The sequence below is a fragment of the Cariama cristata genome, unplaced genomic scaffold (genome assembly GCF_000690535.1).
Source record: "Cariama cristata isolate BGI_N322 unplaced genomic scaffold, ASM69053v1 scaffold901, whole genome shotgun sequence".
In the NCBI taxonomy this organism is placed as follows: Eukaryota; Metazoa; Chordata; class Aves; order Cariamiformes; family Cariamidae; genus Cariama; species Cariama cristata.
Genome location: NW_009600792.1, coordinates 20,639 through 44,191, shown reverse-complemented (window position 1 = coordinate 44,191; position 23,553 = coordinate 20,639). Strand labels below are relative to the sequence as shown.

At 45.0% G+C, this 23,553-nt stretch overlaps 1 protein-coding gene across 1 annotated transcript in view; it reads right to left on the bottom strand.

Moving 5' to 3' along the window:
* Window positions 1–4,067: 4,067 nt before the first annotated feature.
* ZMAT4 (zinc finger, matrin-type 4) overlaps window positions 4,068–23,553 on the bottom strand; it is a gene marked incomplete at its 5' end in the record, with an annotated part of 35,045 nt that continues 15,559 nt past the window's right edge. Inside the window, 3 exons of the mRNA XM_009710145.1 lie at window positions 4,068–4,651; window positions 12,838–12,934; window positions 21,959–22,186. Coding sequence (XP_009708447.1) covers window positions 4,636–4,651; window positions 12,838–12,934; window positions 21,959–22,186 — 341 coding nt within the window. The remainder of the gene's footprint in view (window positions 4,652–12,837; window positions 12,935–21,958; window positions 22,187–23,553) is intronic.

Genomic DNA, 23,553 nt, shown 5'->3' with positions numbered 1-23,553 from the left:
AATTAGCTTGTAGTGATTACTTGAGCACACAAGTTAGATTTTTTTTTTTCTCTCCTGACAAAATCGCCTCTGCAGCACCCTGGGTGCAGCTTGGAGGAAGGTGTACAGACTGCAGGAAGGAAGAGTTTGGGGGGAAGGAGGCTCAAAAGAGTCAGGCTGCACAAGCATGAATTGTATGCCCTATTTCTGTACACCATTCTCTCTCTAAAGAGGCAGTTTAGCTTCAGAAAGACTGGCATCTTATGTTATTACCCAAACACAATAAATGAAACAGCCCCACAGCTATGAAACCTAAGGAGATGCTTACTCATCTGTGAACAACCCATTCTCCTCCACACATGAAAGGCATTGATGCAAGAGCACAAATTAATCATACAGCGCTTCTTCACTATCTTTTACTGTCCCAGAGAGTAAACCATTAGATTCTGCAGTGCACCTTCCCCTTCGCAAAACCAAAGGCACGAGCACAACCCCAGCCCAGCCAGGGCCGAGGCTCCTGATGAGTGGAGCTCCAGGCAATCTCCGGGATGTGGAAGAGCAAAGGTCTCTCTTCCAACTCGGTTCCTTCTCTCTGTTTTGATCCCCTTAGCAAGGCAGAGGAAATGAGATGCTGCTGGCTGGTGCACTGCAAAGGACAGACCTGGAGCACAGTGCGCGGCACAACTCCATTTTGCAGGCAGCTCCCCTCCGCCGTGAGCTTTCAAACGGGAGAAAGCTGCAGGTGTAGGAGCCTCTGAACACAACTGCAACGCCATACACGTGAAAACAGTGCAGGCGTTGCATATGTGAGCATAGGCAAGGAGAGGCACACAAGTTACCCCACTTGTATAGAAAATAATTTTTAAATACGTAACATGAAATCAGCAGGAGGTGGTGAAGAGGTGAGAGCACTGGAGGGACAAAGTTCCCACTCTCCCCACCAGCAATATAAGGGAGCAAGATGAAGGGAAAAATCACTTGCAGGCAGACCGTGCACTAGAAGCATTCATAACTTCACTTCATTTGTCCCTTTTGTAAGCAGAAGATATGCTTCAAGTTGCAACAGGAAAGATTTTCAAAGCGGATAAAGACAGGCAGGCAAGCTTTAAAATTCAATGTGAGTTTTGTGTTGTTGTCTCCTACCTCTCACAGCTCAAACGTACGAGATGGGGACTTTGCCCCACATTGCCTGTAACCTCTGTCATCACACATGATGATATTCATGTTCATTTCACCAAATACGAAGATGACCATTAGGATTGCTCTGGTCTGTCAAGTCAATTAGCCCAGCTATTACACAAATGTAGCACGTCCCTCTGATTAAATGCCAAATGAAGATAAAGCACTGAACATTGCCTATTAAGTATATTTGCCAAGAGATTTCACATGTTATGGCAAAAAACCCCCAACCAAATTACAGGAGTCTCATTTCCTTTTAGACTAGAAGGGGTCTATTTAGTCTTCACTGCTGGCAGGCAACATAACATGGGCTTCCATGGAGCACCATTTGTTATTGATCTGTCTCCTTATTTAGGAGAATTATTTCTCTTCTCTCCTGAAGATTTGGAAAGACTCTTTTAAAAATAAATCTGTTCAGTTTGGGCTTTTAATTGCCTTTGCAAGGTAAAAGAATCATTTCCACCAACAAAAATAGGTTTCTTTTCATTAAAAGAGTGACCTTAGCAGTCAGGTAGTGAGGGATTTCAGAGTCCCAGATGAGATGGTAATTAAGAAGCCAGTTACACAATATTATCATTACGAAGAAAAGCCACAGCAGCTTTCCGTGGCACTGCTCCCTGCGGCGCGTGTCCCAGAGCTGCAGCAGGAGCATCCCACTCCAGCCAGCCACAGAAGATGAACTTTTTTGAAAGATATGAAAAACAGAATCTTGTCAGCAGCAGATTAGGACTGTTTTTCTTCCTCTGGCATGACAAGGTCCCCTCCACAAAAAGTCTGCTCCTGCTCCATCCCTGGGCTCATTTACAAGTAGAATTGCTTGTACTGATGGAGTCCTACAGGTACCAGCACTGGCTTCGGACAATTACTTCTTAGCGTGTACTTCCCTGTGACTTAATGACTTTAAATATTGCCTTTCCGCCAAATATGGTTCAGCATAGGCTTCCAATGAAGCTGCCTTGGTTTCACCTGCACATCTACCACTCAAGACTGCTCTGCTGTACAAACCCTTTGGGTGTTGCTTCCCTCAAAGTGAGACAGATCAACGTTACTGAGCAGTGCCTACAGCATCCTCTGCCATCGAGCTTGATATCTTATGGGCTACTGTATTACAAATATATAATCATAGTAATAATCCTATGAACATACAAAATGACATTTACATCACAACTGGAGTTTTCCAAGTGACTTGCCCAAACATCTCTCATCTGAAACGTACAGCACTACTCAACACCAAAATGCAGAGCAATACACTTTGCTTTGGTTTATTAAGGTGCAGAAAAGTGGATGGAGGACACAGATTAATCATCGATGTACAATTTGTTCACTTGGCAGAAAATTGACAAACCTGCAGGCCATGGTGGTGAGCTGTGGATTAAATTAAAAGTTTCCCAGATGCAGAGCCAGTAGCAGCAGGTCATTGCTCTTCCTTGAGATGCTGGAGAAGTGGATTTGCACCTTGCTGAGGTTCCTGGTAAATGAACCGATGGATCTGTACACATCACTGCTCCCTTCCAAAGACAGAAGAGAGCCTCTAGCCGAGGGTGCACAAAAAGGAAATGTCAAAGCCTGTTATTTCAGAGATGCAGAAACAGGGAAACGGCCACAGTCTCAGAAGAATTGTGCTACTACACATACATAAAACAACCGTATTGCTCTTTAAAAAGGTGGTGTTTGATCGCTAGCAGCATTCACAAGACAGGTTCTCTGCATGCAAAGTGCACTCCCCAAGTTTGTGTAACAGGGTATAGCAAGGGTTGTTTTGCATCGCTCGTAGTACCGACGTGAAACTGGATCAGGTTTTTTGCAGCTCTTTGCATTGCAGTGAGTTAGGTAAGAAACCTGGTCTCTTTGTGCTGACTGCAGTAGAAAAACTAAAATCTCTGGGAGCTTGCTCTTTCCAGGGGATAAAGTTACTTTTGTTTCCGCTCCCTCCAAAGCCAGTGAGCAATGAACACCTTCCCTATATGTGAGTACCAAACTGCTGCAGACTGGGACCTGGCTGGGGTCTGCACAAACAGCATTTCTCTTGGACTGTTCAAGCTGGATTTTGGTCATTTTTTTCCTTCAAATCCTTTGAATTTTTTCCTCTCTGTGAGCAAGGACATCCTCCTCCCGAGCCGCAGTCCTTGCCACGGGGCCCCTGGCTGCGGAGCTGTCAGATGAGGGTCCTTCATGGGTGGTGGGACCTTGGCTGGAGCTCCTAAGGCTCCTGCAGATCCAACCTTGCTGAACACTTCACCTCTCACAGTGCAAATACGGCCGCAACACATGGAGTTTTCTGATGCAGGGAAAGCCTTGGGTTCAAACCCTCTGCCCACACAGCAGGGAAATGCCACAACTTAGCAGGAGAGCCGTGGGTCGGCAATGCCAGGCTCTGACAGTGAGCGGCTGGGGAGGCTGTGCAGCACCGGTCGGTGCCTCGGCGGAGTTCTGCCATCAGCATGGCTCCTGGAGCACTGGACCCTCCATCCCGGGGCATGGAAGATTTCGACCCTTGCGCAAAGCTCACTGATGAGGCAACGCTGGTAACGCCCAGGTGCTGGCAAGGGCTCGGCTTACCACGGCCACGGCTCCCAGCCCAGCGCTCGCCACATGGTGCGACAGTCGGCCCTGGTGTCCTGAAACCAGCCTCCGCACGCTGCCTCTCCCCCATCTCCCTATGGGTATGCAGGTAACACGCTCATGGTCAGTGCTACCGGTGCGGGACGGCCCGGTAAGCTCAGCCGTTGCCACAGGTCTGGTCCCGCCGTCCTTCCCGCAGCTCTCCTGGAGGGCTTCCTGCTCCCAGGAATGGCAGGTGGGCAGAGCAACGTCTGGCTTTGGGTTTGCATCAGCAAAGTCGATAAATCAAATGGCTTCCGTCTAGCCTGTAGGAATCCTACCAGCAGGAAAAGGATTTTACGCTTTCATTTTAGTTTTCTTTGCTCAGTGAGCCATTTGTTTCCTCTGAAGACAAAGAGGAAAGGAAAAAATTCATCCGTTATACAATCCCTGTGATTCATTTTTTGCTGCTCTTTATGTGTTGACACAAACCATGCTGGAGAAGGTGAAGAAAGTATGTTTATTTCTGGTTGACGACTGATTACATCACTATCATGGATAATGTAATACAATAATTTTATACTCTTGGGAGAAATCTAAGAATAAATATGAAAAAGTAAAATATTTTGTTTCCACTGTCTCTGAAGATGAGTGATGATTAAGTGCTGTATTTACAGGATAGTTATCATACTCTAGACTCTGTGCTGAATAAATATTATCTTGAAAGGGTAAAAAAATCCATTGAAATATTTTAACTCACCACAAAATTAAAAAAAAAAAAAAAAATCCATATATCTGTCCAAAGCCAAGGTTAGTTACATGTTAATTATCGAACCCACACAGGATCATTGTCCAAGAAAGCATCCTCTCCTTGCTGACTAGTTCCTCTCCGCAGAAGCAGCCTCGGTGCTTTTCCTTGTCTCGACCGACGAACTACTACTGGTTCTTCAGGCTGCAAGACAGAAAGGAAGCAGAAGTGACTCTCCGCCCTGCCATCCCTGGTTCAGAGCTGGTTTCTCTGCACCTCCTGAGGTCTGCCCACCCATCCACCTCCCTCCATGTCCAGGTAGCCCCAGCAGCATCTCGCTCCCATTCCCTGGTCGACGGTGCCCATCGCCACCTCTTTCAGTGTCTGATGCTCCGGCGAGATCCAGCACTGAAGGCAAATCCAAAGTGAACCGATATTGGGGGCAAACCTGGAACTTTTCTCATAATGACTAAAGAAATTTTTTTATGTAAGCGATGAGGAGACTTCAATTCTAAAAATATATAAACATATAAATAAGCTCTTTTGACCTAAAAGATATTTGCAATTTTAAGGACAGTTTTGTATTTTATTATAAATGAAAACTGCTGTAACAATTTGAAAAAAGTGTCCTCAATTTAAATTTGTGTAAGAGCCTACCAAACCCTACAAAGTTTGCCTTGTTCGTGACCCAACACGTTTTTGGCCGATGAGGAATTTCTCATTCAGCAAGTGTTGGCGATCTCAGGTTTACACTTTGGGAAATCAGTCCAATGTTTATTAAAATAATTAATCCGTACATTCAACACCATGTAACAAAGTTGCACGAGCCATTCTGGGGCTTTCAAATTATGATCAAAACAGAAGATATCAGAGATATCTTTATTTTCACTTGCATTAAAAGGGAAGGGAGACAATTTAATCCTATAATGAAAGAAGGTATTACACACTCTCTCTTCATAGGCAGTGTAATTATTCAGCTGTTCTCTGGAACTGAAATAATGACAAATTAAAAAGCCTTTCAATTCCATCTACCTTTTATAACTATTCATCTTCTGGAGTTATTATCACTCTGAATGCTTCTTTATATTTTAGGCATCAGCCACTATCTGTTACAGAAAGCACATGGAAATTATTACTGCTACCAATAAAAGCTGCGGTCCTCAAGGTAAGAAAAAAATCATTTGGTTTGGTTGTAAAGTACACGGTACAACTCAAGTATCTACTATATTTATTGGAAATCTCATATCAAAGGGTGCATTCGTTCTGGTGGAGGATGAGCAGAAGGGAGCTAAGCCCCCCCTCCATCAAGGATGGGGCTGGAAAAGTCCAGGGGAACCAGAAATAACATTTTGCATAAAATCTGATATAAATGAAGTCAGGCTAGGAACCAGCAAAGCCTTCCTCTAGTCCCATCTCCTACTGTTTGGCACATAATAAACTTCCAAAGCTCCCAGTGCAGGGACAGTCGTGAATGGCACCCGAGGAGGACAGGAGGAGCACCCATCCAGCGATTGCCCAGGACCTGCCCCCGCAGACCCCACCGGCACGGGGCCGGGGAAATGGCGAGCCGTTTGCCAGCTACCGCAACCAAGAGCATGTTTCAGCCACAACAGGCTGTAAATATTTGTTTACCCTTTCTTAAATGGATTGAAAAAAATATGGAAATGCAATCATGGTGAAGCGTGACATTTCTCCAGGCACGATATTTACAATATTTTGATTAGCTCCGATTTCTGAATAGCCAAGCAGCTTATGTTAATAAATACCCTATTCCAATTAGACATCTGTGTTCTCAATCAGGGGAAAAAAAAAAAAAAAAAAGAAAGAAAAAACCCCACACAGGCACCAAGTCTGCTGTCATTTGCTCCTCAGCAGGCCATTAATTGTCTGGGCTTTCACAGGGTGCAACCCAATGACTAGGTGAAGGGCTGTGCAGAAAGGTCTTCAGAGCACACCTTCCAAACTAGAAATGACCATTCTCTACTCCTAAGAATTCATTTTGACAGAATTCTGCACTCCTTTGGTAGGTTGAATTGATTTTACTCCAATGATAGCTGCAGGATTGGGTCCCCTCTCTGCAAAAATCCTAAAATTAATTCGAAAGCACGAGTTTGAAAGGGAAACCTAGACGTGTATTAGTATCTATGAATGTGTAAATGAGCGCTTATAAAACCCCAGAATACATTTGTGAGCTCTAGATGTGGCAGAAAGGTCTGACTGATCAAAGAGACAAAATAAGGACAAGAAGATAAAATTCTTCTTTATGGAAGTGGGAATCATTATCCCCATATAGTCAGACTCTTAATTACTAGGGCTAGATCTCAGCCTCCGATCGCGGACAGCCAGAACGGTGGAGGATAGCTCACAGCTCTCGCTATCCGGCACATTATCATAGCGTTTGATATACTTGCAACCAGCCCCGAGATGACACTTACATCAAATGTGGGTCTGGGCTCTGGTATTCTGCCAAAAGCATCTTTGGTCCTTTCATCCACAAGCCCCTGAGGAGCTACTCCAGACCTGGAACCGGGCCCTCTGGTGCATCTTCCCCAAACATAGCTATTTTCTCCTGGACACAGCGATGAACACAGCACCCTGTCCCCAGTCCCCTGCCCACGCACGCTAATTAAAGGAGGGAAGCGCTTTTTGCAAAGCCCTAAATCAATATTCCTCACGAGCATTTCTTTGACCCCAGAATTTGAATATCCTCTGGCTTCTTTCACAACTACCTGGGACTTTAATTCTCCGTTGCTTGTTGCAGATCACTTTTAGCAGTGATTTTTCATCTTTACAGTTTACGTAAACCAGCAAAGAGGGAAGTTTTGTTTCTTTCGGCCTATGGCAAGCAGTAAGGAACGAGGCTGGCGTGTGATTCTCTCCCAATATTTCAGAGATACTGTGCCCTCCTTTCTGCAGTTCCTCACCAGTCAGTGTTTCCCCATAGAAACGGAGCTGCTGATGCCGACGGTGGTCCAGCCAAAGCGGGCACTGGCACCGCCGCCCACCCTGCACCTTGCTCATCATTCTGCTGCTCTTCTACTCATTGCAAGGAGGAGGAAGGGAGAAGGGGAGATTAAAAAAATCCACATCTATTTCTGGAAAGCAAGTCAAACAATGACTCAATCATCTCTACACAGTTCATAAATCCCTAATTAAAGGTTTCGTGCTCCTCCCCGCTGCAGATGTTCCAGAGTCCGGCCACATTTCAAAACCTGCTCCTGTGCCGGTGCACATGCATGCAGCCACCAGCCACTGGTTTCTCCGAGCCCCGAGCGGGAGTTCTGCTTTCCCAGCACATTTAAAAGCAGCCTTTGCTCTGTACGAACACACGTTCCCATCACAGCTATGATGAACACCGCCTGACCCCTGACGTAAACTGCCTGGATGCCAGATTTGTGATGCCTTAAAAGAAATCTTCTCCCGGATCTGACTCTCGCCCCAATTCCTGACTTTATGCTAGGATAAAAAAGGATGCATTCTTCCTTTATTTTCAAATAGAGAGCTTAAAGTACCTGCACCCTGGAGAAAAAAAATGGGAGTTAGTAGACATTATCTTGCTGTGCATATTCATTGGTCAGAGGGATAAGGACTAGCTCGATATTAGCTACCTCCTCATCTTTTACTCAACATCAAAATACAAGCCAAGACTCTTCCAGGTTTCCCCCCCCAACCCTCGATTTTCCCCATCTTTTGGTCAACCAAATTCCATCAGAAGGATTCAGGCGAGCCCCTGAAATTCCTGTAAGGAAACACCTAAGCTCTCCCCACCCGACATCCCCAAAGGAAGAACAGCTCAGCTGCGGAGTATGAAGCCTTGAATTCCTGCATTGCTAACGGAGCTCCAGCACCATCCGTGCCCACATTGAGAAGTGCTGGAGGTCCAAATAACGTGGCCTACTAAGCAGTAGTTCAAGGGCTGCTAGATGGTGGGTTATTTAAAGCAACTCTAGCAGTAGCTCCGTTGTGCGTTGCTCTCTGGAGAGCTCTCAAGAACTATAATAAATATCCACAACTTGACTCATTCATCATAAAAGTTCTTTGCTCCTAAAAGACTCATCTTCCCGGTATTTTTTGGGTGCTACCAGCTTCCAGCCTGCAACCACCTTCCCTGCTAACCTGTCCCATAGCAAAATCCCTTTCCTTTACAAACTGCTCCCCTCCTTTTTTTTTCTTTCTTTTTTTTTTTTTAATTATATGAAGTATGATAGCTACATAAAATGTTTTGTTGCCTTGGCAACTGCAATCCACTGGCTTCAGACTGAGTTATAAGGAAGAGGACAGTCTTGACACTAACCAACAATAATGAGAACAGCAAAAAACAGTGGGCAAAGCAGGAGGGATGGCTTCCTCCTCTGGTACCCCAACACAGAGCACATTTACATTTGCTTCACCCTGCACTTGAAAACCAAGGTGCTGCCATGACCCAGCCTTGCTCTGGAACAAAATGGCAGCAAAAACTCAGCAGAACTACCAGGTCTGGATTTCCAAATTCACTTTCTTTGTATAGAAGAGGTAATTGCTTGTAGAAAGCTACAAAAATGTAGATGCAGCCCTGTCAAAATCTGTTGTGTTTCTGCTGCCCTGCACATCCCTCTGCGTTGGAAACAGGGCTGAGCTGAGGGCACGGGCACCTTCGGTCACTCATACGATAGTCAAGACACCACGTAGAGTAACTTTTCACAATGTATTCATTTGCAGCACTAGAAATGAAGATTTCTTCATCTTTGTCTGCACTGTAGATGATTTCTGTAGTCAGGAACATGAGCTGCATGAACTGCTTTACCTTCCTGAGTTCTTTTGCTACCTGTTATTATCACAAGCACCCAACCTGTACCGCCAGCTCTGCACAAACACCACGTACGAGGCCACCTCTGTGTACATGGCAAACAGAAAAACTTCGGTCGTGGGACCCCCAGACTCATCCTGGGGCTGCATCTCTGGGTCCAGCCCCATTTAGGAGTGCACATGGCTGTAACAGACCCCTTAGACTACGGAGGGGGGGGAGAATTGAATCAGGATAAGAGATACGGATAACTCATTCCCATATAGAGGACAATGAAGCTGCAAAAGCAGCTTTAAACAAGGAGAGTAAAATCTGGTTACATACTAATTACAGGGTGGGAAGAGCTTTTGTCGTGCACAAACCCAAGCTGCCAATCTATTGTCTACCATGCTTCTGTGCTTTCCTATAGGCGCTGGAGAGATCCGTGCTGTGCTCGGATACTTAACCTCAAAGAAAATTGTGTAAGAATGAACAGTGGATGGAGGAAATAGAATAATCAGAGCAATTTTCCATAGAAATTGGTCAGACGAATGTCTCTAATTGGCATTCCATTATTACATTTGTAACATACTTTCTTTTGAATTTACTACTTTGTTTCCTCTTGTACTGAATGCCCATGAAAATCTCTGGGGACCAGATTTAAGTCATTATGAATAAATGATAAGAAACTAATTTTAGAAAGACTGATAAGAATATTAATTTGCAGAAGAAGAAGGTCCTTAAAAAAAACAGTGGGAGTCCTGCAGGCCCCTGTGCCACTCCGGTGTTCCCTGCATAGGCTGGCTTGATCCTCACCGAAATGAAAGAGAAATGGGCCTTCCTATCAATAATTCATGTGCTTTCAGACCTCTGGAAAGCTCTGGGAACGACTGTGAATTCCACTGAGCCTTGACGCTAAAATAGTGCAATGCCATTTGGCTTGCTGGTGTCCCAGTGAGATGGGCTGGGACACCAGGAGCTTCCGTAAATCAAACCCAGCCTGCCCCGCATCGAGTGCTGCTTCCTTCCCGACCACCTCGTGTGTTCAGGACAGTATTTATCTGTACCCTGCTGCTTTATCACCAGCCCCCTGGCTCCCTGGCATTTCTGCTTTGGAAGAGTCACTCTCGTGAATTTGACCAACTGCGGGATGTTCTTCTACCGAACAGCAGCAATCCCTCCTGCCACGGAACAGGATTCCCAGTTTCCCCATCCTATAGCCTGGCCTCTGGCCGTGCATGCTCAGTCGAGGAGTTGAGGGTCTTCTCTCCGATGGGCAGCAATAAATAAACATGAATTATTGTCTCAACTCCTGCTGATCCTTTACCCTGATACTCCCTTCAATCCTGCGCTCTGCAGTGAATACACTCCCCTACTCAAGCTACCAAACAAGAGATGAAGCAGAAAGATCCTTAGTCTTTGCCATTTTTGTCAGAGTAAGTTGGAAGAAAACATTTGGAAAAGCCATAGATGCAGAAGGAATTCTCTTTCTGAAGAATTGTCTAAGTGTGGAGAAGACGCTCTGCTAATTGCAGGTGATCAAACAAAAAAAGCAGAAGGTGTGGGTATAAAACAGAGGATGTGGGGCACCCTGCTGACACTGAAAAGAAGTAGCCCATCTTTTCTGCACGTCTCTCTTTCCCATCCATGACCCTGCTCTGATTTGAAATGAACTTTACCCTTTGCAGTAATACCACCAGCAACAACAGCAATAATAATACAAACTCCGAAGGACTGGCAGGGGAAGGATAAATTACAGCTCTGTGCCTGGGCACCACATCACAGCTGCTCTCATTCCAGGTTTCCGACGGGAAGAGCTGTCATCTCTATTTTCCAGCAGTGGGAATCTGTTGCACTGGGTACAGACACCAACCCCGTCTGCCCCATCCCCCAGGCTGGGTATGTAACCACCAGGAACCGGGACAGACCATCAGATACATGTGCTAAAAGAGAAAGGGACCTGGAGGCAGCAATGGACTTATTGAAGGTCCCAAATTGCTCGTGGCACAGCCTAAACCCACATCTCACTTGCCTGACCCCAGCCCTCTTCTCCACAAAACATCTAGGCTGGGAGGTGTGCTGGATCAGTCAAAAATTGCTTCTCCTTCCACTTCCCATCCTTTGCAAAGAGGGGGAGAGGGAGAACATCACTTCCTTAGAAAATCTTATACCATTGGTTCCTTCTGCTAATTGAGATCCTGAATACGACTACACGCTCAGGTCCAGAAAGGGTTGCATTTGGAAGACAATTCAAATGCTCCATGAATAAATAGGATAGAGCTAACGTGAATAATACTGGGAATCTTTGAAGGTCTAACATCAGCTGGGGAAGGTCTGCATTTATCCTTTGGTAGCTTAAGCAAAATTAGACATTAGTACTTATTGCTGGTTCTGATCCTCCTGCCTCATCTTTCAGACTGCCCTTAAAGCTACTTGAAATATTTCAGTAACTAATGACACCTTTTATATCCCTCTTCTAATCTGGGCAGTCCTGAGTGCTTCAGCCTGAAACAGTTCCCAAAGCTCACATGTAAGTGTATTAAGAGAGATTAATTCATTAACCTACTCTCTGGTACCATGTATCTTTATCACTTCATTTTAATAATTTGTACTAATTGACAGAGCAGACTCCCTCCAATTCTCAAAGTTGGGTAATACATAATTGCTCTAAATCACAACATAAACATTTTCACTTGGAAACACCTAATCCCATTACATTCCCAGTGTCTCTTCTGAGGTTTAACACATGAAAGAAGCTGCAAACTCGGTATCATTAAGCACAAATTCTTGTGGCATCAGGACCAGACATGGTTAACATCTTGGGTCACTGCTGCCCATTTCTTCTTCGTCTATCACAAACCAGCAGCACTGCTCAGTTTGAGGAGCGGATGGGCAGATATTTGGGTTCCCCAGCATCCTCTGACATGTTTTAGTGGGGAAGGACAGCAAATCTATAACCCAGCTGAAGACATGGGGAAGAGATGTGCAAAGCTATAAGGTGCTCTGTGCTGTAAATGCATACGGTGCTGTCACGAACAGAAATAAATGATCCTGCTCAAAAGCCGATAATCAATGAAGGTCAAGCTGAGGATGAGGGGCATCCCTGAGGATTGCAAAACGATAGCCGTGAGTTTCCTGAGAAGGAGGGCTAAAGGAGGGGTCTGCAGGAGAGAAGGAAGATGTTCAGGAAAGCAAGACATCTCCTTAAGACACTTCAGTTCTCCAAGCAGGAGCCCCTGTCCCCAGGATATCTGCAGCCTCACAACTCCCCGGCCCCAGCTTAGCCCGCAGGACTATCCCAGAATCTACACGCAGAAACCCAGGAAACCAGGACAAACCTCCAGCAGCGAAACACAGCAGGCTGCATGGAAAGCACGATGAGCTGACAGCAGGTTTCGCTGCGACATGCTGTGACAGGTAGGAAATTAAGAGCAAACAGCACTTTCCACTTTGGTGGGACTCCGGGAAAAACCCGTTTGGGCTCAGCTCCGTGTTTCTCAAGCTGGAGGTGCCTCCTTTATCTATGTTTGCAGAACAGCCAAAGTTCCGCAGATGAGAGGGTTATCAGAATGTAAAGCATTATTATATATATATATATATTCACAGATAGGAGGCCAAAGATACCCACTTGGTCTGATGTTTGGAGCCCTTCAGGTGCGCGTGGTATTGCTCTATGGAGTTCAGGGTGACGTTGCAGATGTTGCACGTGTAGCTGCGCTTCAGGCCTGCGAAGAAAACCTGGAGTCATTAATTGTGCACTGCCCTCAGCACCGGCTGTGCATTTCGGTGTAGGCTGAGAGCAAGCTCAGGGCTTGTGCTGGGAGGAAAAATATCTTCGTGCATGGGTTACAGAATATTCAGAATTAAAATGGCAGGTGGAAAGTACAAACGAGTGAAAACGACTGAAAAAAAGGGGAGGGGGAAGCAAAAAGAAAGAAAAAAAAAAGCATTAACCCTTGCCCCCAGAAAAGTTCTAATTAATTAGACGGTACTCAGACCTCAAATTTCATTTCCGGTTTCCCAGCCATTTCTCTTTACAGTAACCCATCTATTTACTTTTCCAGGCCAGGGTATTATCCAAGCATTAGTGAAGCCTAAAGGAATATTCTTAAGAGGCACAGACTGAATAGAACGAAGCCGGGTTAAAAGGCAAATCCCTCCTGGAGACTGCGGTCCCCGCAGTTTGTCACTGCCAGCATCCCTCTCCTGTGACTTTCTTGCACAGCATCATTACACGCAGACTCTTGAGCACACAAGGCCCCATTTATTCCTCATTTTTTTCGGTAATGACCACAATTCAGGGTAATTCCTTGTTAGTGTATTTAGGAGTCAGATCACTTAGGAACATTTTTTTTTCCCCCAAAGGGATCCACTCTGATTTATCCACCAAAGTGAATGGCCATGTCTGCCGAACACAGCCGCTGCTCTCCGAGAGCCAGCCTTCATCTGAAGGTCAAAGCTGGAAGCCTGGCGTGGGTACCAGGTGGCCATCCAAAGCTGGAAGGCAGGAGCTTATTTGCCTGACGGATTTATTCTTGGCTGCAATACCTGTCTACAACCCCTGACCGCAAAGCAGCCCTTGCTTTGCTAATTTTAGCCTTTCACAGACACAGTAACAAACAAATATTTATAAAGCTGTTGCTCTTGCTGCTGGCCAACTGAGTGCCACTGAACTGGAAATAACATCTCAGTGGATTTGCACTAGAAACATTCTGAAATTTTGTTGGTTTTGTTTCGGGGGGGATTTGGTTTTGTTTGGGTTTTTTTACCTTCTAACAAATCTCTTAGCTGCCTCTGCTACTTTCTGTTTCATTGTTTATTTGATTGCCACAGTTAGAAGTGATTTTCTAAGTAAATATACCACATTTTATTTTACTGCAATGTAAATTGCAGAGAACATCATCTAAGTGCAGCAGTGCAGTTGGCTAAGCAAGCTAACGCCGGAGCAGATGGGGCAGGTGACTGTGACGGATTCCAGAGAAGCGCACAGGTCTTATGCGCGCAAGGTTTATCTCCTGCTAACAAAAAGGAGACAAATGGCATCAGAAGCACTGAACCAAACCACACAAACACCCCCAGAGCAACAGAAATGGGGATTATGGCCCATCCCGCTCCCTGGGTCACAAAAGGGCAAAAGCTGCATCCTCAGAAGGGGATGCTGGACCCATGGAAAAGACACCCACCCCACCCCCTGCCTCCAAGGAGCAGCACCCACGGCTCCTTGCACAGGAAAAATGGTTTAAACGGCATTTCTCTCCTAATTCACTACTCTGCCTCTGGGCACAGATTGCAGGCAAGAAAAAAAAACAACAGGCAATTAAACAGATTCATGCACATCTCAAACCGAAGCTGCAAAGCGATTTATAAGCCAAGTCACCAAAACAATCTTTCGGCACATTCACTGGAAAACATCCGAGCTGAAGAACTAAACTCAACAAAATCAGCTTGTGTTTCACTTACTCAGCTAAGATCAAACTTGATGTCTCTGAGACATCCACTGCAGACAAGACGTTTATTCACCAAAAGAGTGTGGATGCACACAACGTGAACAGGAGACTTTGCAGGATTATAATGGCAGGCACTGCCGAGGAGAGCATGATAATAGAAGAGCTGCCTTTCTCTGTATGTAACTCAGAAATGTCTCCAAACCATGTTCAGCTAATTGTCATGTAAGGTAAAAAAAAACAAGACAGGAGATGATTTATGCATACAATAAAATTTGCTCATTTAAAAATTGTAATAGCTTTTACATTGCTACCAAAGTTCAGGTTTTTACTGGAGATTGATACTCAGACTGGGACAGTTATTACGGCTTTTCTTCCGATACCATCCTTTCCACTCCGTGTTATTTCAGACCTCCTAATAAAGTGATTTGTCCTGGGTGGGTCGCAGGGCAGGAGGAAGGTCGTCAGGGTTAAGGAAGAAGTTCAGGGTTATGGATGCAACCTCTGTACAGAGCAGCCTGAGAAAAACAGTCACCTGAGATGCCCAGAGAGATGCAAAAAATCACTGTTCTCAGCACTATTGTACTAAATAGGAAAATGATTTCTTCCTCATTTAACAGCTTGCATCTCAGAATTATAATTTAACGACTTAAGGCTGAGAGTATTTTTGGTTCTCAGCAGGACAAGGAAACCAAGACTTTGCCACCTCTGAAAAGGTGAAAATCTAAAAATAGGAACCCATCAGACAGGGAGGAATCAGAATGGGAGGTGAAGGAGAAAAGGCCTTTTCCCAAGACGATGTGCTGCCCAGTGGCTGCTGAAAATGGCTGATATTATTTTTGATTCGTGTCAACTCAGATTTCCTGGAAAAATGCACAGTTTGGTCCATTTCTGAGGCATTTATTCTTAGTGCCTCAGTGCAGTCCTCCCTCCCTCTGGAAAGGACCTTAGCCTACCTAGCACATGATAGATCAAGTAATTATTTACACACTAATGTTCTGTCTTGCCTTTCTAGACAGGTTTTCACCCAAACGCTCCTCAGTGACTTTTCCAATCACAGAAGAACACGATGCTGCCGAGGAAGTTTCTCCACACCTGCAAAAGCAGATTCAATTAATTTCTTTCACCTTTTTTTTTTTTTTTTTTTAAATTATTTTCTCCTTCCATAAGGAAGGAAGCTACCTGGGCCAAGAGATGGATAACTAGCTAGGTTCAAAATCTATTTTTTATGGGAGAAATGAGAAGCCTCTTTTAGGAACTACGGCAACAACAAACCCAGATATTGTAGAAGGGAACAAGGAGTGGTTGAACATACATTAAATACCTGTTTTCCTTCTGGACATCCCTGAGAGGGAGAGCAATCTCCTGGTATGTAGGGCAAAGCCTGACATGAATTAAGCATATAAATGCAGACCTAAGTGTTTCCAGACCCTGATTCTGTTGTCTCCCTTACTATGCTGAGTGTCAGAGGGTGGTTTCTTCTCTCCTCCTCTCTTTTGTATTTTAACATCCTAATAATTCCCTTGGCATCACAGACTGCATTAGCATCACTGGCATTACACGTACATCGGCATTACAGTAAACCAGTAGTTTCTGTCCTGTCCTTCTAGGGGAAAAAAAAAAAGGAATTGCAAATTTTAGAGTCTCTGCGGTCAGGTTTGTGCTTTGCACTGATTCACTTCCATAAAGATCTGAACAGACCATTTCAAGCTTAATTGAAAGGCTTCGCTTAAAAATACCAGAGTTGTGGGATTCTTAGATTGGGCTGCTGTGCTCTTTAGGAGCAGTTTTAATGTACCATGTAATAGTCTCTTTTGACTTTCTACAGTATGATTTCTTTGCAGAAAATGTTAAAACAATTCATTTAGAACAAGTAATGTATGGCATTCTCCAATGTGATCAGTTTATGCTTACCATAATTAACTGCATAGGCTATAGACACCAATCCCCAGCTGTACCTACAGATTCCCAAAAAATCACTTGTCTTTTTTTGAACTTCAGACACTAGCTATACCAACAAACAGACCCACTTTTCTCAACCACGTCATATATCTCTCACCTAGGAATTTGGCCCAACATAAAGTTAAACATCTTCTTTAAAAATATTTCAAAAATAATCAGATGAGTACTTGAAAATAGCAAGCAAGAAATAATGCAGAAGTATTTAGTTGCCTATGTTTTTATGTGTTGTGATGTGGCACAGAACAAAAATCAAATTGCAAATATTTATTAAGTCAATAGGCATCAGACACCATGTACATTTGTACCACAACGCAGGGGAAAGGATGGAAAAGGCCATGCATGGCTGACACAGGCGGTGCGTTAGCACCTTGCTGCAGACTGAGCCCTCGGACCACGCCGTGATCACCGCATGGCAGAGATCGGGACTGGGGAAGTAAGAAACTGGTAATACTTTAAATTAAGGTAATCAGGTTCTAATGCTCAGCAGCTAATTTAACAGCATACATTAGCAGCAGCCTTATTGAATCTTAATTACTTGTGTAGGTGGAAGCGTCATCAGCAATTACAGTTCCTAACTGGGGACACTGATTTTTCTCCACCAACATGTCAAGGCTGCTCATGATGATGAAAAAGGGGGGATCCTGTCCCCCCTCCCCATACCCAGCACCGGAGGGGCTCAGCGCTGCTCTTTGCATGGGCTGGAAAAGACGGCAGCAGAACAAGTCGATTCAGTGAACTCTCTCGTGCTAGCAGAAGCACACAGCTGTGTTTTAGGTGGATGGAAATATTGTCGGGGCAGGACCGGCTGGTTGAGAAGATGCCAGAAGCTGCACCATGCTCCCCAACACCGCGCTGCCCCATGCCCAGCATCATCATTCCTGTGGCAGGATGAGGGCTGCGGGACCTCTCAGCTGAAATCTAGCATCCTGAGATGGACTTGTACAGGAAAAGTCTTGAGTGTGACATGAACTCCACCAAAACAAGACATGGAGAAAGGAAACTAGGTTCAGATGAACTGCTGGATGAAAGCACAGGCAGTGATCACCTCCACAATATCAAAATAAACACTATTTGATTTCATTGGAGCTCACCAAAGCTGCCAGCTTGGCTGAAACTGTGGTTTCATAAAATGCACCCAACCAAATTGTGTTGGAGTTGAGTATTAGCACCGCAGGCAGTCTGCAAGAGGAAGGTAGTCCCAACCAGAGCAATCTGCCCTAGGAAATGCTGCGGTCTGTCTGTGTTCGCATCTACTTTTGCATCCTCATGACACATCAGTATTCCCTCCCCTGCATCATGCCATACATTCATGTAAAATTGAATGTGCTCCTACAGCCATTAAATAAAATATTAACAAGTCAAGTCATTAATGTCATTCTGCATAAAATGCACTAAAACACATTCCAGTGAAGTACTTGTTAAATCGCTTTTTACTAACCAAAAGTGACACCACAGAACAAAAAGTATTTATAAGGTATACAAAGAATTTATGAGCTGAGAAGGAAAATGAAACTCAGTTCTTTGTCTGATTTTGCAACATAGCATCTGCAACTATGACAATTTACCTGAAAATACAAAGGTTTCAGGTGACAACATCCCTGTGCAGCCATCTCAATCCTGCTTTACTCCAGAGGCTGCTGTATTTTATTTTAGGGATTCATAGTGTAATCCCCCTGAGAGGCATCAGTTTCTGCTTCAGGGCTTGGTGCTTTTCTTGGTCACCAGGGACCAAGCACCCTGGGAAGAAGCCCCACGTTCCTGCAGTTTACAGGATCCCATCTAATCAGCTCCAGGTACACAAGGCTGGCACAGAATCTGTCTCCATCACTACATAAAGTTCAATTTTTACTGGCAGGCATCAAAGAGAGCCCAAAGCACCTTGGCAAGTCGTTTGCTGTCACACAAAAAGGCACGGAAGGGCAGGTTATAAACATGGATGAGATGAAGGATGTCTGTACATTAAGTCTTCCGCTCATTATGTTCATTCAAAGGTGTACGTATGGGAAAGGGAAAAGGAAAGAGCACACCGAATTCACGTAACGAAGCCCAGACTTTCAAATGCTGCACCAGCCTTCAGAGAGAGAGCATTTTGCTGTGAGGTTTTGGCTCAGCACCAGCAATAAGCAGAGTCCGTTATTAATTAAATTCCCCATGAATGAGATCTGCCGGTCTCCATTGCGAGGCCTCTGCCCCTCAGAGCCCACCTGCATCAGAGGAGGAACGAAAGAGAGCTCAGCGATGGATAATGCCAGACGTGAAGTAAAACTGGTGAAATGTGACCTGATGGAGCAAAAACGCAATTCTCTTTCTGCCTGGCACAGGCTGTGGGGAGGCGAGAGCTGCCAGACGGAGCCGCATCGGTGCCTCCAACGGAGCAGCTTCTGCCCCGTGTTGCTGAACAGGCACAAACTGTCAGGGGCAGAGCCCAGAATTGAGGGTTTGTTACCATATCCACTGATTTTTGTCTTTTTATGATCCACTCCAGGATCAGCTGGGGCATAGCGGTGGCCAGCCTGAGGCAGCTCTGCAGGAAGAAAATTCTTCATTTCTTCCTCTTTGTGGGTGTGTTCACATGCTCTCCTAACAAGGAAGAGCAGAAGGGTTTCCAGGCCAGCCCTTGGAGCAGGGGGTCCTGGACCACCTTTGCTGGCAAGGCTGGAAAGCTGCACGAAGCTGCTTGGAGAGACCGGGCTGGATCCTGCCTAGAGCAGCAATGCCCACTGCCAAATAACCCGCAAAGTGCCCTCTGCTCGGAACGAAGCCCCTGGACTGTGTAACCATGCACTCGCATGTATCACAGCTTTAACTCAATGCAAACTACAGAAACAGTGCGGTTGGTGAGGTTTCTTTTTCCTTTTTTTTTTTTTTTACCCCCTCCTCTTTCTCATTTTTGAAAAGAAAAGAAGATTTCGAAATTGCAGGATGAGCACTTGGCGAGAAGAATCAATGCTTTTGTTTCCTATTAATATCAGTTATCCAAAAATATATCTCTATTCTTGTATCTCCAAACACACAATCATATTTATCAATAAATATTTTATTATAGCCATTATCAAAACATCAAAGGCTGCTGAAATGTTGTACTTCAACTGACACTGCCTGTTCCAGGCTCACATAATACATCAAATGCTCGTCTCCCACAGTAGTCAAAATACAGTTAATATTTAAGTTGTGATGGGAGAAGCCACCGGGGATAGTGTGGAAACGAAATGACTTTGCATCCTACTGAATACCGAGGTAGCAAAACAAGTGCAGAGCATGGCTACGACCCCTACCACGTACTGCCGAACACCAAACCCACGAGACATCGAAAGCAATGGCCAGACAAGATTTCGCCAACAACCTGGGAGAGATCACCACTGGGTATCTCTGAATTGCCACTGCTATAATTTCTTTTGAAGTCAGATATGACTTTAGCTGCCAAGGTAAGGCTGTTTTCTCAGACAGAAGGCAGATCTCATTCTGTGTTGGCTATTGCAGAGAGCCGCCTTCTACATCTGTAGAGATCTGCTCCAGCCTCACAGCTAAATGTGTACAGGAAAGCATATCACATCCCCTAGTTAAGAAAAACTGTGAAAAAGAGGGTTTCCCAGCCGTACTCCTATTCCAGCAGCAGAGGCAAACTCTGCAGGACACCATCAGCAAGCTCAAGGACATCTTCCTTTTTGGCTGTGCACCTCGTCGGCATTAGAAAGCACTGCCCACCCACGAACTCCAGACTCCGAAACAACAGCCTGGAAGTGTCCGACCAAAGGACCAAAGCTGGCTTCCCCCTGTCCCTGGGGATGCGCAGAGCCATGGCACAGCTCTACAGTCCCCCTCTCCTGTGATCGAGGGATGCTGGCAGGACCACACTACATTCAGCTATAAATCCCAACCATGCACTGAACCGCCGTAAAGTTAAAAACCAACACGGGCTGATGAGTACGTAAAGCCCTCCAATTTCAACTCTCCTAGGTACAAACTAAATGAATAAAACACTTCACAATTGATTTATTTACAGTTAATGACATCCTCAGCCACTCTTGAGCTTGGCACAGTTCAAAGTACTAAGCGCTTCCATGTTATTGTCCCAGGTTTTATTTCCCCGTATTTTTCAACAGCGGGCAGTGACTCAGCCACATGAATCATTTATGGCATTGTGAGTCACACTAGGTAGCACACGAAGGATCTGGATAACCATTACAAGGTTTAGTCGAGATCAAGAAATGCACAATATACTGCACAGTCATTAGTATTTAAAGGAAAATTATTTCATTTAGCAAGGAAAAAAAAAAAAGTATCTTAAAATGTTAATACAATGTCTTGCTGGCAAACCAGACTTCCTCTCCTGCATGGTTTTGAAAATCAAACCTGCACTTTTTCCTCATTCTACTTCAGTCAAATATATTGTGTGGATACAGGATTATAATCAAGACCAGAGAGAAAACTTTCAACAGAAGGCTTATACCTCTCCTCCTGTAATTACACCTCTACATTAAAAAGGCACTTTGTTCAGAATTCAGTTTTAGCCGCATCCTCAGCCGGTATTAATTAGCACATCTCCATCAACAGGTGCAGTTCTACAGAGCCGGTCCTTCATCAGCACCAGGCAGCGGCTGCAACTGGGAGGGACCAGGGATGCTCGGGGCCTCCGGCAACCATGGCTACCAGCCAGGTTGCGGCTGCGGCTCCACTCCGCACAAGGCGGGCTCCAAGAAGAGCTGCAAGGCCCAAATGCGGGTGACCCCGGGGTGCGGACCCCACAGGTGCCGGGATGGACGGATGGACAGACAGATGGATTGATGGCTGCTCTCCCTGCAGCAGGAACGCAGAAAATTTGTGTTTAACATACCCATAGCAAATGCTCGGTTCCTCTTGCCTGCTGCTGACCCAGGGCCATTGTAGTGTTTTACAAGCACTAATTAAATCACAGAAGACAGCTAATGCCCCGCTCTCCATCAGGCAGCTGTAGGGACTGCTCTGCCTCCAGCAATGAACATCCCCCCGTCCCCATTTCCCTGCGGGGCTGAGCGCTTTAACGTGTTCTCCTCTCTCAACTCGCAGGGATAGCCCAACATTTGCTCGAGGACAGAAGAGTGTGCTAATGGAAGGGACTATTTTAGGAAGAGTCAAAAGAAAAACAACTTTTAAAGGACGCTGCTAAAACTGCAGACTGTCATCTTAGAGGAGGGGATGTTTTTTTACGGTAGCAGGAACCTCATAAAGCAGTAAGAGCACCACAGCCTCCCCTGCACCACTTGACCAGAGGAACAGTGACCGTGGTGGGCAAGGTCAGCATCACCGCGGTCCCTAGATCCCATGGGAAGCAAGTCCTTGCTCTCCACGTACCGGTGCTCTCACCTCTCAGCTCTCCCAGGTCCAGGGTCTTCCCCAGCTGCTCCAAGAGGTCAGCCCTGGCCGCGTTCTTCTTGTGCTTTTTGCCATCGTAATGCTGCTGTGCCATCATGGGGTTGTTGAACCAGGCTGCGCAGAGCTGGCAGTATCTGTCCCAGTCTCTCCGCTGATGTGGTGATGATACCACGGGAGGACTATCTGTGTGCGGCTGCTTTAGGGAGCTCAGAGTGGTTTCTGTAAAAGGAAACGTTCAGACATGAGCTTTTCCAGGCTAGCGTTGCCGTCTGAATAACAGCAGACCCTGAGGCAGATCCCACATTAGACACGGGGAATAATTAGCAGCAGTTATAGGATCCCACTGGATATTTTGTATGGTACGGCTCAGAAATCTACCATTTCTCATAAAAAAAGCAGCATGAAAGGATAGCACAGGACCGTTCCTCAACTATCTGCATTTCACTAGCTGGGAAAGGAGGATGCTTTCATTGCAGTTACTCGTCTTATCACTGTTGTGACTAAACCTGCTAAACTTATCCTGCTTAAATTGTTACTTCCAGGAAAAATTGCCAGTGGTGAATAAACAGCACACAAAGCCATCTACTTCTCAAGATAGAGAGACAGATTTATCACTATCTCAGAATTCTTACTTTTCAATTTATTTGGTCTCAAAAAGAACAGGGAAAGCTGTAATAATTGTAAATTGTCACAGATGAAAAAAATATTCAATAGTCAGTTCCCTCATTCAAATTTCTTCAAGTTGTGAATTGACAGGTACCAGCAATCCACCATGTTGGTTTAAGCCCACTTCCCTTCAGATTCACCAAGAGGCCATCTGGGAACACAAACGTGATGCCCAAACAATTTGAAAGAAAAATGGGTGATTAGTCCTTACATAACGGAGCTGCACCTTGTTCACCACAGTTTTCCTACTTTGTACAATATAAGTCACAAAGCCATAGAGAAACAGTTTAAAGTAAAATAAAGTTTAGATAACACTGGGATACAAAAATATACAATGCTTAGCACTTAATTATCACACCTCATTCAAAAATTCCCTTTCATGTGGTTTTCCTTTTCTTTTCCAGATGAAACGTCTGCTATCTCAATAATTAACAAACCACCCCGTGACACAAGAACAGGCAAATTTTAAGGTGGTGAAGAAGAGCTCGATCGCTCGCCTTTGATCAAGAGGCTTCACGCTATTCCAGCTGAGCACTGATGAGAGCACAGGTTGGCAAGTGATGAACCCACCTCAGTGTCTGGTACCGGGAACGGCAGCAGTGAGCAAAACAGGGATATATTTAGATATATAATTATGACAGAAACTCGCGGTGATTGACTCCACGGCTCAAGAAAGTTAATATTGTTATAAATCTTCTGCTGACCTGCTCAGGAAGGGATGTCTATCAACTTTCCTCAAGGAAACTGTATCCTACATATAACATTACTTATAACCTTATCAACTTCCAAGCGTTTATAAGCTTCTATTGTTTTTGATGCCAACTGCCAAGGTATCAGACTTTCATGGCTTGGATGGTCAGTTGAGGCACCATCACCCTCCTCACGAAGCCACATCTGGAAAACACCTGGAGAAGAGTTTC